The sequence below is a fragment of the Monodelphis domestica genome, chromosome 2 (assembly GCF_027887165.1).
Source record: "Monodelphis domestica isolate mMonDom1 chromosome 2, mMonDom1.pri, whole genome shotgun sequence".
NCBI lineage: Eukaryota > Metazoa > Chordata > Mammalia > Didelphimorphia > Didelphidae > Monodelphis > Monodelphis domestica.
The window spans coordinates 62,390,690-62,408,800 of NC_077228.1; the positions used below are offsets into that span (position 1 = coordinate 62,390,690).

Sequence of the window (18,111 nt, forward strand, 5' to 3'; positions counted from 1 at the left end):
CTGGCTTCTCAGTCCACTGAGCTACCCAGCTGCCCCCAGACCTTCAACACTCTTACCAAAAGCTTCATCTCTTTACAAAGAACATCTTCCTAGAAGATATCCACCAGTTTCTTTTGCCTCTCATTCAGGATGCAAGTCATGTCCCATATCTGGAACCTGATTTCCAAGGAGCCCCAGTGACTATGGTTGTGGATTAGGAGACTCTATCATGCTTGGACAAATTAGGGGTGCACATAGAAAGTGTGATGGTGATAGATCAGGTGATGGACAGAAAGGAGAAGATTTTGGGAAGGAGGTCTATGGAACACTTTATTCCTATTAAATTTATTTTATTAGTTTGGATCCAATATTCTGGTTAATTTTAATCAGATGAAATTTGGAATATCTTTCTGGAAATAGTGAAGTTTCCTGAGAATCAATTGAAAGAACTGAGAACATTCTAGCCTTATTAACATGGGAACTGTTTTCAAGTATTTTCAAGGGTGGCTTTTACATGGAAGAAGGATCGTCTCCACAGTGAAGAACTCTAGGAGCTGTGGGTAGAAGTTGCCTAGTCCAATTTTAGATTTGATTCAGGGAAAAAGCTTCCTAACAATTGGAGCTTCTAAGAAGAGGAATAACTTTTCTGAAGAAATGAATTATCTTCCCTCTCACTTCAGGCCTTCACTCTAGAATCTAGAATTCCATTTGTAGACAGCTTTTTTGTTTGAATTGGTGTGAATTGGACTAGAGGCCTCTGAGATCCCTTATAACTCTTGGTTTCTGTGAAATATTAATTCCTTAATTTTAGTCCCCCCCCTTTTTCTTTTCAATAATATTAGAACCATTGACTTATACTGTGGAATATGAAGTAGGATTTATTTGCAGCATTTCAGTTCTGAAATATACAAAAGCCTATTTTTCATTTAGAAAAACTTTTGTGTCATGGTGAGGAGAGATTTCTGAATATATTGTTTAAACTTACTGAATTCTAATTTTATCATAAATATATAAAATTTAAAATAATAAAGTAAGGATTATCTGGCTTTTCTCAATGTCATTTTGTTCTTAAAACAATTCTGTTTGTCATTATAGGTGAATACCATCTGTTGGAATGACACTGGAGAATATATTTTATCTGGTTCAGATGACACTAATCTAGTAATCAGTAATCCCTACAGCCGAAAAGTAAGTATTTTTCTAAAAATTGTACAAACTCACGGGGAAGAATCATCCAAGAAAAGGAATTGGTAAACTTGATGTAGCATATTTTTTCCATAGATAGTTGATTTTGGGTCAGAGCACCTATTTCATTCACTGTCCACTTGAAAGCTTTGCCATCTTCTTCAAGGACTCAATTAATTTGTGCCTCTTCAGATGCATCATTGTTTTCTTATGCTTTGTGGTATTATTATTGGGCCTTTGTTCTGGGTATCACTGTTCATTTTGCTCTGCTTCACTCCAAATGTCTTCTTGCCTCTGAGGTCTGGCTTTTCAGGTCTGGCATGTCTGGTTCTGTAATTCACATTCCCTTTGGAAATACTGCTGAATGGTTCTCAGGATCTCCTGATCACTTGACTTTAAAAGAGAATTGTTTTCTTTCACAAATTCATATAGTGATTAAATAACTATCAATATTTCTTCTGCTCTCTTTTCTTCATTTAGCAATTCAGTTTTTTACTATCATTTTAATAGTCTTTGTTTATAGAAGGGAGCTCTGACTTAATTCTTTAAGTTGACCATTTTGCTATGCAGATGTTTCTTAACATCTACTGTCCCAAAGTCATCATTTTATCCCAAATTTCCTCAAATTTTGACTCATAAATCTATTATAATAAAAATAATTAGTAATCATATCTCTGAACTTTTAGAGATATTTTCATAAATTTAGCCTGTTTCCTAAGTGGGATACTTAAGCTTAAGAAAAGTTAGAATTCTAAGGTATATATGTCTCAATTCACCTTCATTCCTGAGTCATCCAAATTTCCAATCTAAGAGTTTTCAGTTTCCAGTCTCAGAATCCTAGATTCCTTTCTTTTTCCTGGCCTCCTATACATCATTCAGTTGCCAAGTCTTGTCAAGTCAGCTGGAACAAATTCTTTTGTATCCAACCCTTCCTTTCTACTCTTTTTGTAGTATTTTAGAGTTGAAGTCCATTTTTAATTAAAAAAAAATCTTTGTAGCCTGGTGTTGAGATTTGTGAATAAAATGTTTAAATTTCACATTGTAGTCTAATTTCATCATAAATGTTCTTTAAGCTCTAGAAAGCTCCCCTCTCATTGAGGCCTTGGGAATCTCTTATGCAGGCTGTTTCACAACTTGGTAGTTGGTGTCTTTGCCTCCAGGCTTTTCTTCTCTTCTTCTACCACCACACAAACCTGAATTCACCTTCCTATGGCACAGATCTGACCAAATCATTGCTCTTCTCAAAAACTTGCTGTGATTCCCTTATGTCTTAGATTAAAATACAAACTCCTTAGCTTGACATCCTCCTGCTTTCCTATCTTTATTTCACCTTTCTCCTCTCTGAGACCATTCCTGTTAACTGGGGCCATGAGCTGGCCCATGCCCAACCTTCATGCATGAACCCTCTCCCACACTTAAAATATCTCAGAGCCTCTCAGCTCTGCCTCAGAATTTTTCTTTTCTTTTAGACCTTTCCTCAGGTACCACCTCTTCTGCTAAGACTTTCTCCATCTCTCTTACTTGTTAGTGCTCACTAATTTCTGAAATCACATTTTATTTTCTTATCTTTATACAGTAAAATGTAGGAGTAATCTTCACTGTTATTTCCTCTCTGCCCTCTTACACCTTAGATTTTTAGAATTTGGCTTACGTTGCCATTTTACTGGAACATCTCTCTCCAAGGTTAATTACCAAAGCCAAAAGCCTTGTTTTACTCTTTATCCTATTTGACTTTTCTTCTGCATTTGACACTGTTAACTACTCTAGCTCACTTTTTAGTATTGTCTTCCTTAACTTCTGTGACACTGCTTTCTTCTGGTTCTACCTACTATCTCTCAAGTTCTTCATTGGCTTACTTTCCTTCCCCTCCAACTCCTAAAGGTGTTTGCTGTCACACAAGACCCTATTCCTAGTAGCTTTCTTTTCTCTTCACACTTTCTCCTTTAGTGAACTCATCTGATCCCTTGATTTAACTTATCCACTCCATTCTTGCGCTTTTGGTTTTTTTCCTGTATGGGTATTAGGCTGATCTCTTTGGAGTAGTCACAAAAGTCCTAAAATATTCTGAAACTTGTTGTGATCAACCCACAGTACTCACCTCCCCTGTCAGAAATCTTCAGTGACTGTTTAGAGGCACTAGGAAGAAATCCAAACTTTTGAGCTTGGCATCTAAAACTTTTCAGATTCTCTCAACTTTTCTAGGCTTATTTCACATTCTTCCCCTTGACATACTTTATGTTCCAGCCAAACTGACCTCTACTTGTCGTTTTCTAAACTTGGCATTCCCCTTCCTCCTATGCTTTGTAGAGGCTTCCCATCACCCTTAAATACTTTCCTTCCTCACCTCTATTAGATTCCCCAGGCCTTTTGGGACTTACTGGTATGTTATCTCCTATTGGAAGTCTTTCCTGTTCTCCCAGTTCCCAGGCTTTCCCGTCCTTGTGTTATGTCACAGTTATTTTTCTCTTTAAATACCATATCCTTCAGAGGAGTGTAAGCTCCTTTAAGAGGACTGTTACATTTTTGTCTTTGTGTCCCCAGTGCCTGTCATGGGACTTCACACAGAGTACATGCTTAATACTGTTTGCTGAATTAAATCAAATTGAGCGATCATATCTAGGGGATCCCTCTTTCATTTGAACTCCATGGGGATATTCTTCATGACAGTGGATGGAGCCCTGGACTAGGAGTCAGGAAGACCAGAGTTCAATTTGGGATTCAGACACTTACTCGCTGTGTGACCCTGAGCAAGTCACTTAACCTTTGTCTGCTTTGGTTTTATCAAGAGCAAAATGGGAATCATCATAGCACCTATTTCCTAGTATTATTGAAAGGATCAGATGAATTAATATTTGTAAAGTGCTTAGCACAGTGCCTGGCATGGAATAGGCACTTAATAAATTCTTCCTTTCAACATAACCAAAACAGAGCCCATTCTATTTGCCCCCAAACCATCCTCCCTCTTCCCAGCTTTCCAGTTATCATGTAGGACACAGACCCAGGCTCACAGCCCTGGTATAACCCTCCCTTTCCTTGAACTCACCTCACATGCCCAGTACAAGTGATCTTGGTGATTTTACCTTCCCAGCCCTTTTCCTTCCTCACACACACAGCTCCTATCCTTGAACAGATACTCCCTCCCTCCTTCCTTCATCACCTCTCACTTCCTGGTACATTTTCCCTGATTGTCCTCTATGCCTGGAATGCTCTCCCTCCTCACTGTGATTCCCAGTGTCCCTGGCTTCCTTCCAGACTTGGCTCAGATCTCACCTCATCAGGAAGACTAATCTAGTGCCCCAGGTTTAAAGTCTGTTTTCTCTAAGATTTGTTTCTTTTTATTTTGTATCTATCTTGTATGTATGTATATAGTGATTCTGAGCTCCTTAAGAATCAGGACTGTCTCTGCCTTTCTTTTTCTGTACCCTTTAGCACAGACCCACTTAGCACAGTGCCTGGCTCCCATGGGAAGGATTTAATAAATACTTGTTGACTAAACAAATTGTGTGGTCTTAACATGCATGTGAGAGGATACTTGCTGTAGGAGAGCCTTGGAGATTGTGATTTGCTCTCTTATTATAAACATTTCTGGATTTTTTTTTTTTTTTTGGTATTCAACAGAGATAAGCACAACAGGGTTTGGATTTTTTTTTTTTATCTTTTCATTAAAATTTGTGGTCAAAGATGTGTTTTGTATTAGAAAATCATCTGAGAAAGCCTTCCCCTTCCCTTTTTATATTTTTTTCCTAAATATCCTCAGTATATATTTGAAGGTATTTGGAGGATCCCATTGTCCAAAATGTGTCATACAGTTGGATGAAAAAATTGAGGCAGTTTATTCACTTACCTATAGATGGGCAATCCCTGCAAGTGGATGATGGGCTGAGCCAGAAGCAAATCAGAGGCAGAGAATTGGCTAATTGTTTTGGGGAAATTGCAAAGGACTCTGAACCACTCCAAGTTTCTTCCTGAACTCCAAATCCATTTTTTAAAATATCATTGTTAAAAAATGGTGGTATTATATAGTTGGACAACATGAACTATCACAGTTTAAGAATCAAAATTGGGGAAGACCCAGTAGGGGAGTGCCAGTTCAGCATAGGTAGACTTTATGTGGTACCTTTATTGTATCTGAGATGAATAACCTCATCCAAAGAAAAAAGATCAGAAATAAAGGAACTAGGAGGAGGCAAACAGTATCTGTAAGATGAGATATTATAGTTTTAGACTGCATTAACAAATGGACAGTATCTGGTCCTAAGGAGGTGATAGGCCTTTTTTTCTCTGCCATGTTCAAATCATATCTGCAATATCATGTTCCATTCTGGGCCCCCAAGAAATTTTCAGGACAGTGACAAGCTAGAGAACATCCAGAGGCAGACAAACAAGTGGTAAGCTGTATGCGATTTGACAAAAAGAACTGGGGATATTTAGTTTGGAGAAGAAAAGAAAAATGGGACATGGTAGACACCTTCAAGTAGTAGGCGGCCTCTCACATGGAAGAGGTGAGACTCATTCTTTATTCCTTATCATGTTAAACCTTGTGTTTGTATAACCTGTTTTATTCTCTCTATTAGATTGTCAGTTCTTGTAAGGCAAGGTGAGTGGGTGTTTGTTTTTTTCATGTTATCCCTAGAACCTAGCATGGCAACTTTGCATTTGTAGGAACTTAATAAATGTTTATTTAAATTTCTGCATTAGTTGAGATCTTTATCTGTTTTGATCCATTTTAAAGATTTCCTCCTTCTGATTTTACTATGCCTCTCTAAAGGACTGTAGACTGGTAATAGACCAAAATGTGTTCTTGACTTTTCTGCTAACTGGTTGATATGATGTGTAAACAAGTCACTTCAGCCCCAAACCTGTTTACTCATTTTTGGAGGGAGTTAGAATCTCTGGGCTCCTTTCAAGTTCTAACCTTCTATGATTCTGTTACTTAGTGGACTCCAAAGGCCCCTCCTGCTCTAACTTTGATATGATTCCTGATTCTTTTTTTCTCTGTCTTTTCCACTAAAATGGAATTTAAAAAATACTTCTCTTCCTTGATCAAAATAGGGAAAATCCCCCAAAACTTAAACCCTATTTAGTTTCTTTCCTTATGACCTCATTTTCTAGTCAGGATGGTTATCTGTTTTTTAACTCCCCTATCTTCCCTCTTTGTTTTTAACAAATAGCACACACAAAAAATTTTCTTAAAAAGCAAACTCTGCATTTTAAAATTTCTGCCTGCTTACAAAAGCAGTTTTAAAGCTGTCTCTTAACAGTTGCTTTTTTTTTTTTAAGATTTAAGCCTTCTGCCTTCTAAGTATATTGAATGTAACTTAAAAATTGATAAGGATTTTCTCACATTTTTCTTCAAGCTTATTTACCTGAAAAAAATCAGCTCATTGAAGAAACAAAGGAGTTCACTTTTAAGTTGATAGCATGAATCTTTTAAGAAAAAAAATTACTCTAAATTTTTTTTAAACCTGTGTACTTTTTAAAATTATGAAAATTTCAGAGTACCTGGACATCATAGTAACTAATTTTTATAGCATTTTCAACCTACCAGAAACAATTAAAATTAATTTTATATATTTGATCTCACTTAGAAGTTTTTTCTTTTCTTTATTCAGATGATGCATTCAGTGCCTTTTATTCCCAATATAATATAGTTATTTGAACAAATCTGTTTTTATTAGCCTAAATGAAAGACAAGATTCATAAAATTCCAGATTTGGAAGGGACTGTGGAGCTCATCTGCTCCCATTTCTTATAGAAGCATGAGAGAATGCTATCCTCATCCAGAGAAAGAACTGTAAGAAAAGAAACACAGAAGAAAAACCATTTTCGTGGTCACATGGTTTGTTGGGGTTATGATTGGGGATGTAGATGATCACTCTAGTTCAGACATTAATAATATGGAAATAGGTCTTGATCAATGCAGTGGAGGGGAGGGAAAGAACATAAATCATGTAACTAAGGAAAAATATTCTAAATTAATTAAATAAATGAAGTTAAAAGAAAAAAGAAGCATGAGTCCCCATCACTGCGTTCCTGACAAGTGGTCATCAAGCCACTGCTTGATTCCAAGAATGCAGAACTCACTAATTTCCCAGCTCAACCTATTCTGAGTTGGTGTTAATTGAATCTTAGTAATAACTATTTCTATAATCAGAGAAGTAAGTGTCATTGGTGGCCATTGCCACATTGTCCACCTTTCCCAGTTCTTGGTGATACTCTGGAAGGGGCAGGGTGGTGGCCATCCTGTTTACCTTATTCACAGACCTCTTTTGTCCCCAACTTTTGCCTGCTGTCATCCTCAATAAGGGGAGAGCTCTATGGGTGAGTCACAGAGTAGTTTTTAAATTGTAATTTCTCAGGCATTATTTAGACTACAATGCCTTTTAAAACCTTGAAAGATTGCACATTTTATGACTATAAAGCACTCATTTAAACTCAAGCTTCATATCCATTTTCTTAAGTTTAGCTTTTCTTGGAAACAAAGAATTGTAGCATGCATTAAAGGTGATAATCCCAACTTGGTTTTCTTTTCAGAGGTGTAAGGGACTGATGGAGCAGTATTTCCTAAAACCACTTGAAGTCATGAGAAAATGAGAGCATTAAATGAAATGCTAAGATAATTATATTTTTGTAAGCAAACTAGTGACATTGCTTTTACAATGCCCTAAAATAATATGAAAAAGCTTGACAGGCACAATTCCAAAGCAGAGAAAACTAGAAAGTTACAAAAATGTATATGTGATGAATTCATAATTTTTTAAATGCTACAGCTGTTGTTCTATCAGGAAGACTTCCCATTTAATTTATGATGTATTGACTTATATTGTATTAGCTATACTTATGTCTCCTGTTCCTTGACAAATAAATAACATTTCTGATTTGTCCTAAGGAAAGAAAAACTTGTTTCATTTTTTAAAAAACTGTTACCTTCCATTTTAGAATCAATATTGTATATACAAGTTCCAAGGCAGAAGAGCAGGAAGAGCTAGGTGATAGAGTTTAAGTGACTTGCTCAGGATATCTTAGCTAGAAAGTGTTTGAGGCCAAATTTGAATCCAGGATCTCCCCATCTCTGGGCCTGGCTCTCCATCCACTGAGCCACCTAGCAAAATATTTGACATAGCTCATTACATGTGAAAGCAAGACTTCAGTGATCAAAAGTATCAATTTTGTCAAAAGTATACTTGGTGTTTTACTTTCTTTTCCTAAAGTAATTATAAGCTATTTATATTAGTTGTCAAGATTACTGTAGTGAAGGCATCTTCCATACGCAGTCATCACAATGACCCTCAGAATTCTTTTGTTTAATAATAGTTTTAGGTAATGCTCTACTATAGGGAAAAATTAATGAATATTTGAATGTGGAGGAATGTAAAGCTATGAACCTTATTTCTGATAAATAGCTGATTAGAATGAAAAAGCAAAATAAAACACAGCATGTCTGAAACTTTTCTCTGCAGTTAGGACACACTTTAGTGATTTAAAAATAATGCCTAAATCTAACTTAGAATGCCCATTTTGTCAAGTGTTTATTTTCTTTTCTAGACTGAAATAAAGATCCTACCTATTTGAAGTCAATGACTATACCCTATTACTTACTGATTATAGGCATACTTATTATTGAGGTTCATACCAGTGTTGAATAGACTGGTGAGTTACCATTTGTCTTTATAGTGATATAATTTCAAATTTATAAATTATTTTTTCACTTTAGGTTGACTATTTTACAATGTGACGTCCATAGACCTTAACCTAATCAGTAAGCTATCACGTTTTAGGACTTGGTTACTTCTATTAAGTTTTTCTGCAAACAGCTAATGCCTTCTATAATGTGGCTTTGGGTTAGCTTCATTCTCACTGGTAAACCCTGACCTGAGTGCTATTCTATTCCCAATTTTCTTCCTAGACTTTCATCTTAATTTGGGATCCCTTGTCCTTTGTCTAGTGCTCAGCACAGAGCCTGGTACATAGTAGGAGCTTAGTAACTACTGACTGCAAATTGTTTGTCCTGAACCTTAACCAGTTTTTAAAGTTTCTCATTTATCTATAAATCAAGTGGACATACAGGCTGCTGCTGCATATCTCAGAGAAGCATAGGTCATGCAGTTGTTTCCTTTATAGCCTAAAATGACTCATAGGTCATTTTACTCACGTTCCAAAGAAGAAAGTGAGAAAAGACCCCTGTACTGTTTTACATAAAAGTTCTATATGAGAAGTCTTTGCTATAACTCAACAGGGTATACAAACTGTTTTTCTAAATGTTGGGCTGTAATCTGCAACTTGAGAAAATTAAAAAAATTTCCATGCTTTGGAACAACCTTTACCCTGTTTGTAATACAAATAAACTTAGTGTGGAATTCTGAATGTTAATTCATGATACACTTAAGGTCTTGTTCACAGTTTACAATCAGGGAGCACTGTGACAAAGTTGATGCCATAAAAAGATTCAACATTGATACATAAATATTGTGGAAGTAAAATTATTAAGTGTTTGGAAAGCCATGTAGAGGAAACCTCTTTAATTTTTATTTACTTAGAGCCATAACTACACATAGAAATAGCCTATATGATTTAGTAGTTTTTATGAACTATTCCTTTAATGGAGATGATACAGGATTTCAAGTAAATTAGTCACTTGGAATATCTAGCTACTCTCTTTGCGAATACACTCCAGAGTAAAAATGACCGTTCTTTAATATCAGTAAATCATAACAAGTCCTGACTGCCCAATAATAATAGTGACCTCATAGAATAATTGTTTATATGTTTTTCCACATGTACATGAATGTATGTATGTTAGTATTCAGCCTTTTTTCCTGAGCTTTTAAAAAGTTCATATCCAGACTAGTCTTCTTAAAGGGAACTGAATTTTAAGTGCCAATTTTAGTTGATAATTGTCCTGGCTTAGGAAATACTTGTTATTTTAAAAGTTCTTCCTTTCTAAAGTAGCAATTATTGGACAGCAAACCATATAATTAGCAATGATGATGTATTTCTGATGTATAAGAAGGCATGCCTGATGGTCAGATTTTTAATTACTCTGGTTTATGTAGTGCTGTAATTCTGTTAATGAAAAAAAATTTAAAACCTGAATTCTTTCTTTTTGTTTGTTTTTGTATTTGTTTGTTATATATTTGAGACAAGGTCTCCCTATCTCTCTCCAGCTCCAAGTGCAATAGCTACTCACTGACCTGATCACACTGTTTCTAGGTATACAGAAACTTTAACCTGCATCATTTATTAGGCCCAAAGAGGTTGATCCCACCTTAGGCAGCCTGGTGGCTTCTATGCTTCTGGGGGAAGGGGTCACCATATTAATGTAGGATTTAGTATGGATACCTGATTGACATGAGTCCTGCTGTAACACAGAACTCTTGAACTGAGGTCATCTACCAATCTCAGCCTTCCTTTGTAGCAGGGATTTTGTAAGAATGCACCACCAGTCCTGCCAAGCTTTTCTAAAATCAAGGAACAAGTATGTTATTTATTATTTGAGAATTTTTTCCCAATACTATGCATTTTTCATAGATACTTTTAACTGGATACCTGAGAATGAATAAGGACTATTTTCTAAAAGTTGACATTAAAGGTACAATAAATTAAAAGAATTTTGCAGAAGTATGAATTAGAAAATATATTAAACAAAATTAATGACTTGTGACGGATCTTTCTGATTTGTTTCCAAAAAAGCTTCTGAAGAAAGTCCTTATTTTAATTTGAAATGGACCAAAACTATAAGGGAAATGATTTCCTTTAGATTTCAACTTACTTTTGTACAAATGGAAATGTGTGGTTAATCAACTCATGGAATCTTTTGTAACACACTGATATATTACTGAAGACAAAAGCCTCTCAATTTCTAACTTGGAGACTATATTTAGCTTAGACTCTAGAGTCTGAAGTCATTTACTTTAAAATAAAGGATTATTTTCTTGCCGGTAAGAAAAAAGAGAAATTGAAACATTATTTTGCATGAATTTAAGATTTAAATATTAGGAAGAAATATTACCTTATTTGCAAGGAATATTTTCTGTATACATTTGAGCCCTCTTCTAGTGTTTGAGGGTGAAAGAGGAATTAGAAGTCAAAGGGATTAAAATCAACTTTACAATCACAACTGGTTCTATTGAATTAATCCTGCATTCCTGATATAAATCCAACCTACTCGTATGTAAGCATTGGGATTTGTTGTTATAGTTTACTTGCTAATATTTTATTTTACACTTTTTACATTACTGTTCATTAGGAGTTTTCATTCTTTTACTCTTCTGACTTAGGAATTAAGAAAGCTTTTGTATTTTAGAAAGAATTTGATAGGACCCCTTCTATTCTGATTTATTTTTTCAGATAGATTATGTAATGTTGGAACTAATTTTTCTTTGAATATTTGAATAGAGTTCTGGTTCCAGGGTGCTTCCTGTCTTACCCCCTTACTCCCACCCTTCCCCCTTCAGGAGCTCATTTAGATCTGTCAATATGGAATCTGGAGGTCCCTGGACTTGTAGCTTGGAGGGATTTGGTGATCCCCAGTTTATTTGGTTTGGAGGCAGAAACCCCAGGTTTTGACCTCATCACTTGAGAGTTCCCCTCTGAGGGAAAGTCCTACTTCACTGATCTCAGACTAACAATAGACTTTAAGATGTCAAATGACTCTCCTTGTTTCCAGAAGCCTCTCCCAGTATATCACACCCTCCTTCTGAGGATTGAACTGGGGACCTTCAGCTTGGAGAGACTGACAGACTACCTGCCTACTGTGCCAAATCTTACAGTCTTAAAGTTAGTCTGAGATCAGTGAAGGTAGGACTTTACTTTAGGGAGGAATTCTCATGTGACAAGGTAAAAACCTAGGATTTCTGCCTCCAAACTAAATAAATTGGGGATCACCAAATCCCTTGAAGCTATAAGTCTGGGGACCTCTAGATTCCACGTTCACAGGTCTTGTTCACTGAGTTATTTAAATCCTCTATTTCTGGTGTTAAATTTGGGCATTTTATATTTTTCTCTATCCCATTTAGGCTATCTTTTCTTAGTATAATTGAATGAAATAGTTTATACAATTTCTTTTTAATTTGTTGTGAATTTATTTTTTTCATTTATCTTACTGTTACTTTTGTTTTCCTTTTTAATCAAATTAGCTAATGATTAATTATTTTACAGCTCTTAATTTTATTCATTGTCAATTTTTTCATGCCTTCAGTTTTGTTAATCTCTTTGAATTTCAGAATTTCTATTTTGTATTGAATCAGGATAATGTAATAGTGTTTGTTTTCTAGTTTGTTTTTTTTTTAATTGCATGCCCAAGTTGTTGATCTGTTCTAAAATTTCCCCTAAGGATTGCTTTGACTGCATCCCAAATTTTGGTATATTGTAACATTATTGTCATTCTCTTAAATAAAATTGTCTATTGTTTTCATGATTTTTTTACCCACCCATTTTTATGCTTGAGTAATTTAGTATACCATTAATTGTAGTCATTGAAAAAGTAGTCTTTTGCCTAATATAATTTTATTGTATTTTTTATAATAGATGCATTTAATATTGCTAATTTTCTTCATTTTTTGATGTTTTTAACATCTTAACATATGGTTAAGTTTTGTTAAAGTATCATGCAGAGCTGAGGAATATGTATATTCCTTTTCCCATTCAATGATTACTGGAGGTCTATCATATTTAACATTTCTGCAGTTCTATATTTAGATCTTTAACTTCTTTCTTTTTTGGTTAAATTCATCTAGGTCTGAAAGGAATCCGTTGAGTTCCCCACTATTATAGTTATGCTGTCCATTCTTCCCTATTACTCATTTAACTTATTTTCTTTAGATATAAAGAAGCTATGACATTCTGTTGCATATGTTTAGTAGTGACATTAACTCAATGTATGGTACCTTTCCGCATACTATCTTTCTTGTTTATCTCTTCTTTTAATCAAGCCTATATTTACTGTTGCCATCTCTGAAATTATGATTGTCACTCTTACCTTTTTTAATTTTAGCTGAATCATAATAGATTTTGCTCAGCTCCTTATTTTAACTTTTTATCTATCTTTGTTTCAAGTGTGAACACATTGTTGGAGTCTACTTTCTAATACATTTTGCAAATACATTTACATTTCTTCTTGTCTTGGTTTCCTGACCTTTCTTTACAAAGAAGAGGCTGGTGATCAACTAGGTTTTCAGCACTTTTATTCTAGGTTTGATTCAATCTGCTTCTGCTTTACTGCCCCTCTTTCTTTTGCCCAGAGCTCAAATGTAGATTCTTATCTTTTTCTTCTTTTAAGTCTTTCAGAACAACATTTAATGTAGATTAAATGATCTACATTTAATGTAGATCAAATGTAGATTCTTATCTTTTTCTTCTTTTAAGTCTTTCAGAACAACATTTAATGTTTTATTTGCTTTGCTAATGATGAATTCTTTCCTGAATCAACCTTCCCACTTGTTCAATCCTCTCTCATTTTCCTTCCCTTTCCTTGGTGAGTGAAATGTATTTCTTTATCTGTATGTAGTATGTATATGTTTTTGTAGGTTTTTTTCTCCCTTTGGCTAGTTCAGATCAAAGTGAGTTTCAAAAGATTCCTCTTTTCCCTTTCCTCTTTGCTTGCATACTTTTAAAACTTACAATTGTTAAATTTATGGTTGGATTGAATATTTAATTGGTCTCCAGGGATTTAATTTCTAAATCCCAAAATGAATTACTAAAGTAAAATGGAACTTATGGTAGTTTATTTTATAATAGAGGGAAGATATTAAGGAAGCAAGAAAAAGGAGGGGAGAGAGAGAGAGAGAGAGAGAGAGAGAGAGAGAGAGAGAGAGAGAGAGAGAGAGAGAGAGAGAGAGAGAGAGGGGCCATGATTATATGAGATAATTTCCTCCCCCCTTAATGTTTGAGTTCTTTTATTGTTTACTTATTCTTCCAGTTTTAATTCCCCACTTTGAATTTTGTGTTAGGACTTATGGAGAGAATAACTGAGCTATTCTTGATCCCGTTTTGTATTCTCATGAAACTTGTTCATGTTTTTTCCAGGTCTTGAATTTTTGTTCTTTACAGGGGTAGCTTAGGCTAGGCTAGATCAGCAAACTCAGCCAGAGGATCAAATCCAGCCTTCTGCCTATTGTTAGCCAAGAATATAATATATCTCAAAATATATTATCTTAAAATACAATCAACTTTTTTTGAAAATGTAAAAACCTTTGTGAGCTTACAAAAACAGGCAACTGATAGTTTGTTAAGAAACCTGTAGGCTTTCAGTACACTTAGAGCAGTCTGAGCTTTGCAAGTTCCTGACTTGGGTTTGGGTCTGAGGTGTACTCCTCTTATTAGAGGTCTATACACTGATCCAGCCCTCATCAGCTAGCTGGATGACTTTATAGGTTCAGAATGACAGAATTGCAGGCTCCTTTTTGAGTGTGAGCTCCCTGTCCTGGGGTTATTCTACTGCAGGCTTCATACTGGGCTAGGAGTTGTGTCTGAGACCATCCACAGCTTCAAGCCCACAAATATTCCTTTTCCTGAAACATTCTTCATGGGTTCAGGTTCTGTTCTTCATCCATCCTGAATGTGACACTGAATTTCAGAGTGTAAGTGACAGAGTTGCCATTTGGCCTCTATTCCTCTCTTCATAGCCTCAGACCCCCATGGTGCTGGAACTAGGGCCTTTTCTTGCCGAAGTCCACAACTGCAAGCCCCTAGTCAGGAAGGTTCCACCTTATATGCTCCTGGCTACAGATCTCTGTCTCCCTAAAAAGATCTTGGCTACAAAAAAGAATCCCTGGTATTTCCTTTGATTTCCAGATCAAGATTGGGGTGCATTTTCTAGCTCTTTGTGCATTAGTAGTAGAGGGAAACTACTCTTTACTACTTCATCTTGCTGTTCCTTCCTACTTATATTTGACTTTTAAATGTGTTATATGTGTCAATTGACACCACCCTAGTTTTGGTCCTTATCATCTCTGGACTGTCTCAAGAGCCTTATAATTGGGCAGCTAAGTGGCACAATGAATAGAGCACTGAATATGATTATCAGTAACCCTGAATATATGTTGTCTATGAGTATGTGTTGTTTCCTCTATCAGGTGAGATATCTTACTTTTGTATTTGTATCCCCAGCATGCAGCACAGTGCTTTTCACATAGTAAGTATTTAATAAATGCATTTTTCATTTGTTTATTCCATAAATTTCTGTAATTCAAGTGTTACCATAGGGAGTCAAGGCTTAGAAATTTTTTTTTTCCCTCAGAGTTTTGTAACTAACCTTGTTCAAATTCAGACGGCTTTGATTCTTAAAATAAGAAACTCAAAGAGTGTTTATTCCAGATTTTTATGTTTTATTATGTTTTATGTTTTATTATTATGTTTTATGTATTATTATGTTTATTCCAGATTTATACATTAATATAATGAGATTTCCTTATCCATGACAATAGCAATTGGAGTTATAACATAAACAGGCAGTTAAAAACTTGCTAGAAGAATCATCCTATCTAAATATGTTATAGGACGGATGGTTTGATGAATATGAGCACATAACTGGAAATTGAAACTTGTAAACTCAGCTGTGATATTACTTTACTCTAATAGGACAGTCACTGAATCTCATAAAAAAAAAAAAACCAGAGATATTAAGTGGGCCGACATTTTTTTTTTATAACACAGTGACACTCCAGCTGCCCCCATCTACAGTCTGTTGCCATATTTTTTTGTTTCTACTTTTACCGCTCTTGTGTATGTCCCCGCCCCCCCCCCCCCCCCCCGCCATTCCCACTTGACCAAAATGTATAATGCTCATTTAAAATTAAATGTCTCGTGGACATCTCAAATCCAGCATGTCCAAAACAGAATTCACCATCTTTCCCCTCCAATAAACCTATTTTCAAACTTCTCTAAGCAACTACCATGCTTTTAGTAACTCAGGTTCACTACCAGTTAGCTTTCATGAATTCTTTACTCCTACTCAGTTGTCATATCTGATTATTTCTGTACAACATCTCTTGCATCCATCTCCTCTCTGCTCTCATCAATACCTCCCTAGTTTTGATCCTTATTACCTCTGGCTTGAACTATTGCAACAAGTTTATAATTGGGCAGCTAAGTGAAATAGTAACTGGAACACTAAACTTCATTGTCAGGAATACCCAAATTTAACATCCTGCTTCTGTTGCCAGCTGTGTGACTCTGGACAAATCATTTCATTCTCAATTTCCTCGACTGTAAATGGAGATAAAAACCAGCTCCTACTTTATAGGATGATTGTGAGGATGAAATGAGGTAATATTCATAAAACACTTTGCAAATCTTAAAGCATTATATAAGTGATAGTTCTATTAACAATCACAATCTTTATTATTAATCTTCTATATCCATCAATAAGACATTTATTAAACACTTACTGTGTGTCAGCACACAGCCCCTCAAGTGGTTGTCCTAAAGGTGATTTCTGAATGTGTTGTCCCTTCTCCTTCACAGTCCCCATTCAATAAGCTTTACTGGCCTCTACGATCAAATATAAATTTCTCTGTTAGTAACTTAAACTCTTCACGATCTAGCCTCATCCTACCTTTCCAGTCTTATTATAGTTACTCCTTTCTTTACACTCAGGGCTCATGCATGAAATTCACTCCCTGCTGACCTCTCCCTCATGGAATCCCTGATTTTCTTCAAGGTTTATCTCAAGAGCTGCATTCAAGATGAGGCTTTTCCTAATAGTGCCTCTTCTCCCCAAGTTAACTTGTCAGTTTTATATGTGATTTGTATGTACCTATAAATGTGCATATTTCTATAGGCACATCTTATGTCCCCAGATAAAATGTGTATTACTTGAAGACAGGGACTGCTTATTTTCTCTTTGTAGTGCCAAAGTCTGGCTGTCTCTGAAAAATAAACTTTTAATACATTCTTATTGATTAATTCTTTTCTCTGCCTCCTTCTTTCCCCCACCCCATGTAAACTCCTTGAGGCCAGGAATTATTTTATTTTGTCTTTGTGGCTCCAAGGTCTAATACATGTCAAGAGTTTAATTAATGTCTTGTTAAATTGAATTGAATCGTTTATCAGTCTCTTTCTGGCCTTCTATTTCTACCTGTCATCATTTCTCTTTCAGTATCCTTTCCCACCAAAGCCATTATATCTCATCCCTGTTTTAAGCTGGTCATTACTAATGCAGTAACAATTAAAATTCTGATGGAAAGTGATGCAAAGTATTATTATCCTTTATGGAATAGAGATAATGTGTTAGAGTAGAGTGCTAAACCTGGAGTCAGGAAGACCTGAGTTTGAATCATTTCAGACCACTACTAGTTGTACAAACCTGGCAAATGACTAATTTCCCTTAGCTCCTGCTTCATCATTATCATCATCATCATCTAATATTTACATAGCATTGTAAGATTTGTAAAGCACTTTACATATGCTTTCTCATTTTATCCTCAAAATGATCCTGTCATGTAGTGAATGTGAATAATTACATTATACAGATGAGGAATCAGGCACACAGAGGTTAAGTGACTTGCCCAGGGTCACACAACTGGTAAGTGTCTGAAGCTGGATTTGAACTTGAGTCTCCCAGACTCTAGGTCCAGTTCTCTATGTGTTATGGTACCACCTAGTTACCTCTGTCAAGAGAAAATTAACATAAAGTGCCTTTTAAACCTTCGAGCACTGTACAAAAATTATTTGTATTTTAAAGACTAGCCTAAGATAGAAATATCTTTAAAACATCTTTGTGAACTTATAATGCTTGTCAGGACATGTTAGAATTTATAGGAAAAGCCTTTGACTAGGAATTTGGATGATCCCTTCCAAATGTCACTGACACCTGGGAGCTAGGGGTGGGCAGGAATACCCTGGGGGAAACCCATCTTATGCACCGCCCAGTTAAAAACTTTTATTTTAGGGGAGAAGTAGAAAGTGAATTTAAAAAGTGGTGTCACATTTCTTTTCATATTTAAGGCA

General features: G+C 35.5%; 1 protein-coding gene across 16 annotated transcripts in view; it reads left to right on the top strand.

Moving 5' to 3' along the window:
* DCAF6 (DDB1 and CUL4 associated factor 6) overlaps positions 1 to 18,111 on the top strand; it is a 162,690-nt gene that overhangs the window by 29,195 nt on the left and 115,384 nt on the right. For all 16 annotated transcript variants that reach the window (XM_007480727.3, XM_007480726.3, XM_056815500.1 and 13 more), the window contains exon 3: positions 1,075 to 1,167. In XM_007480727.3, coding sequence (XP_007480789.1) covers positions 1,075 to 1,167 — 93 coding nt within the window. The remainder of the gene's footprint in view (positions 1 to 1,074; positions 1,168 to 18,111) is intronic.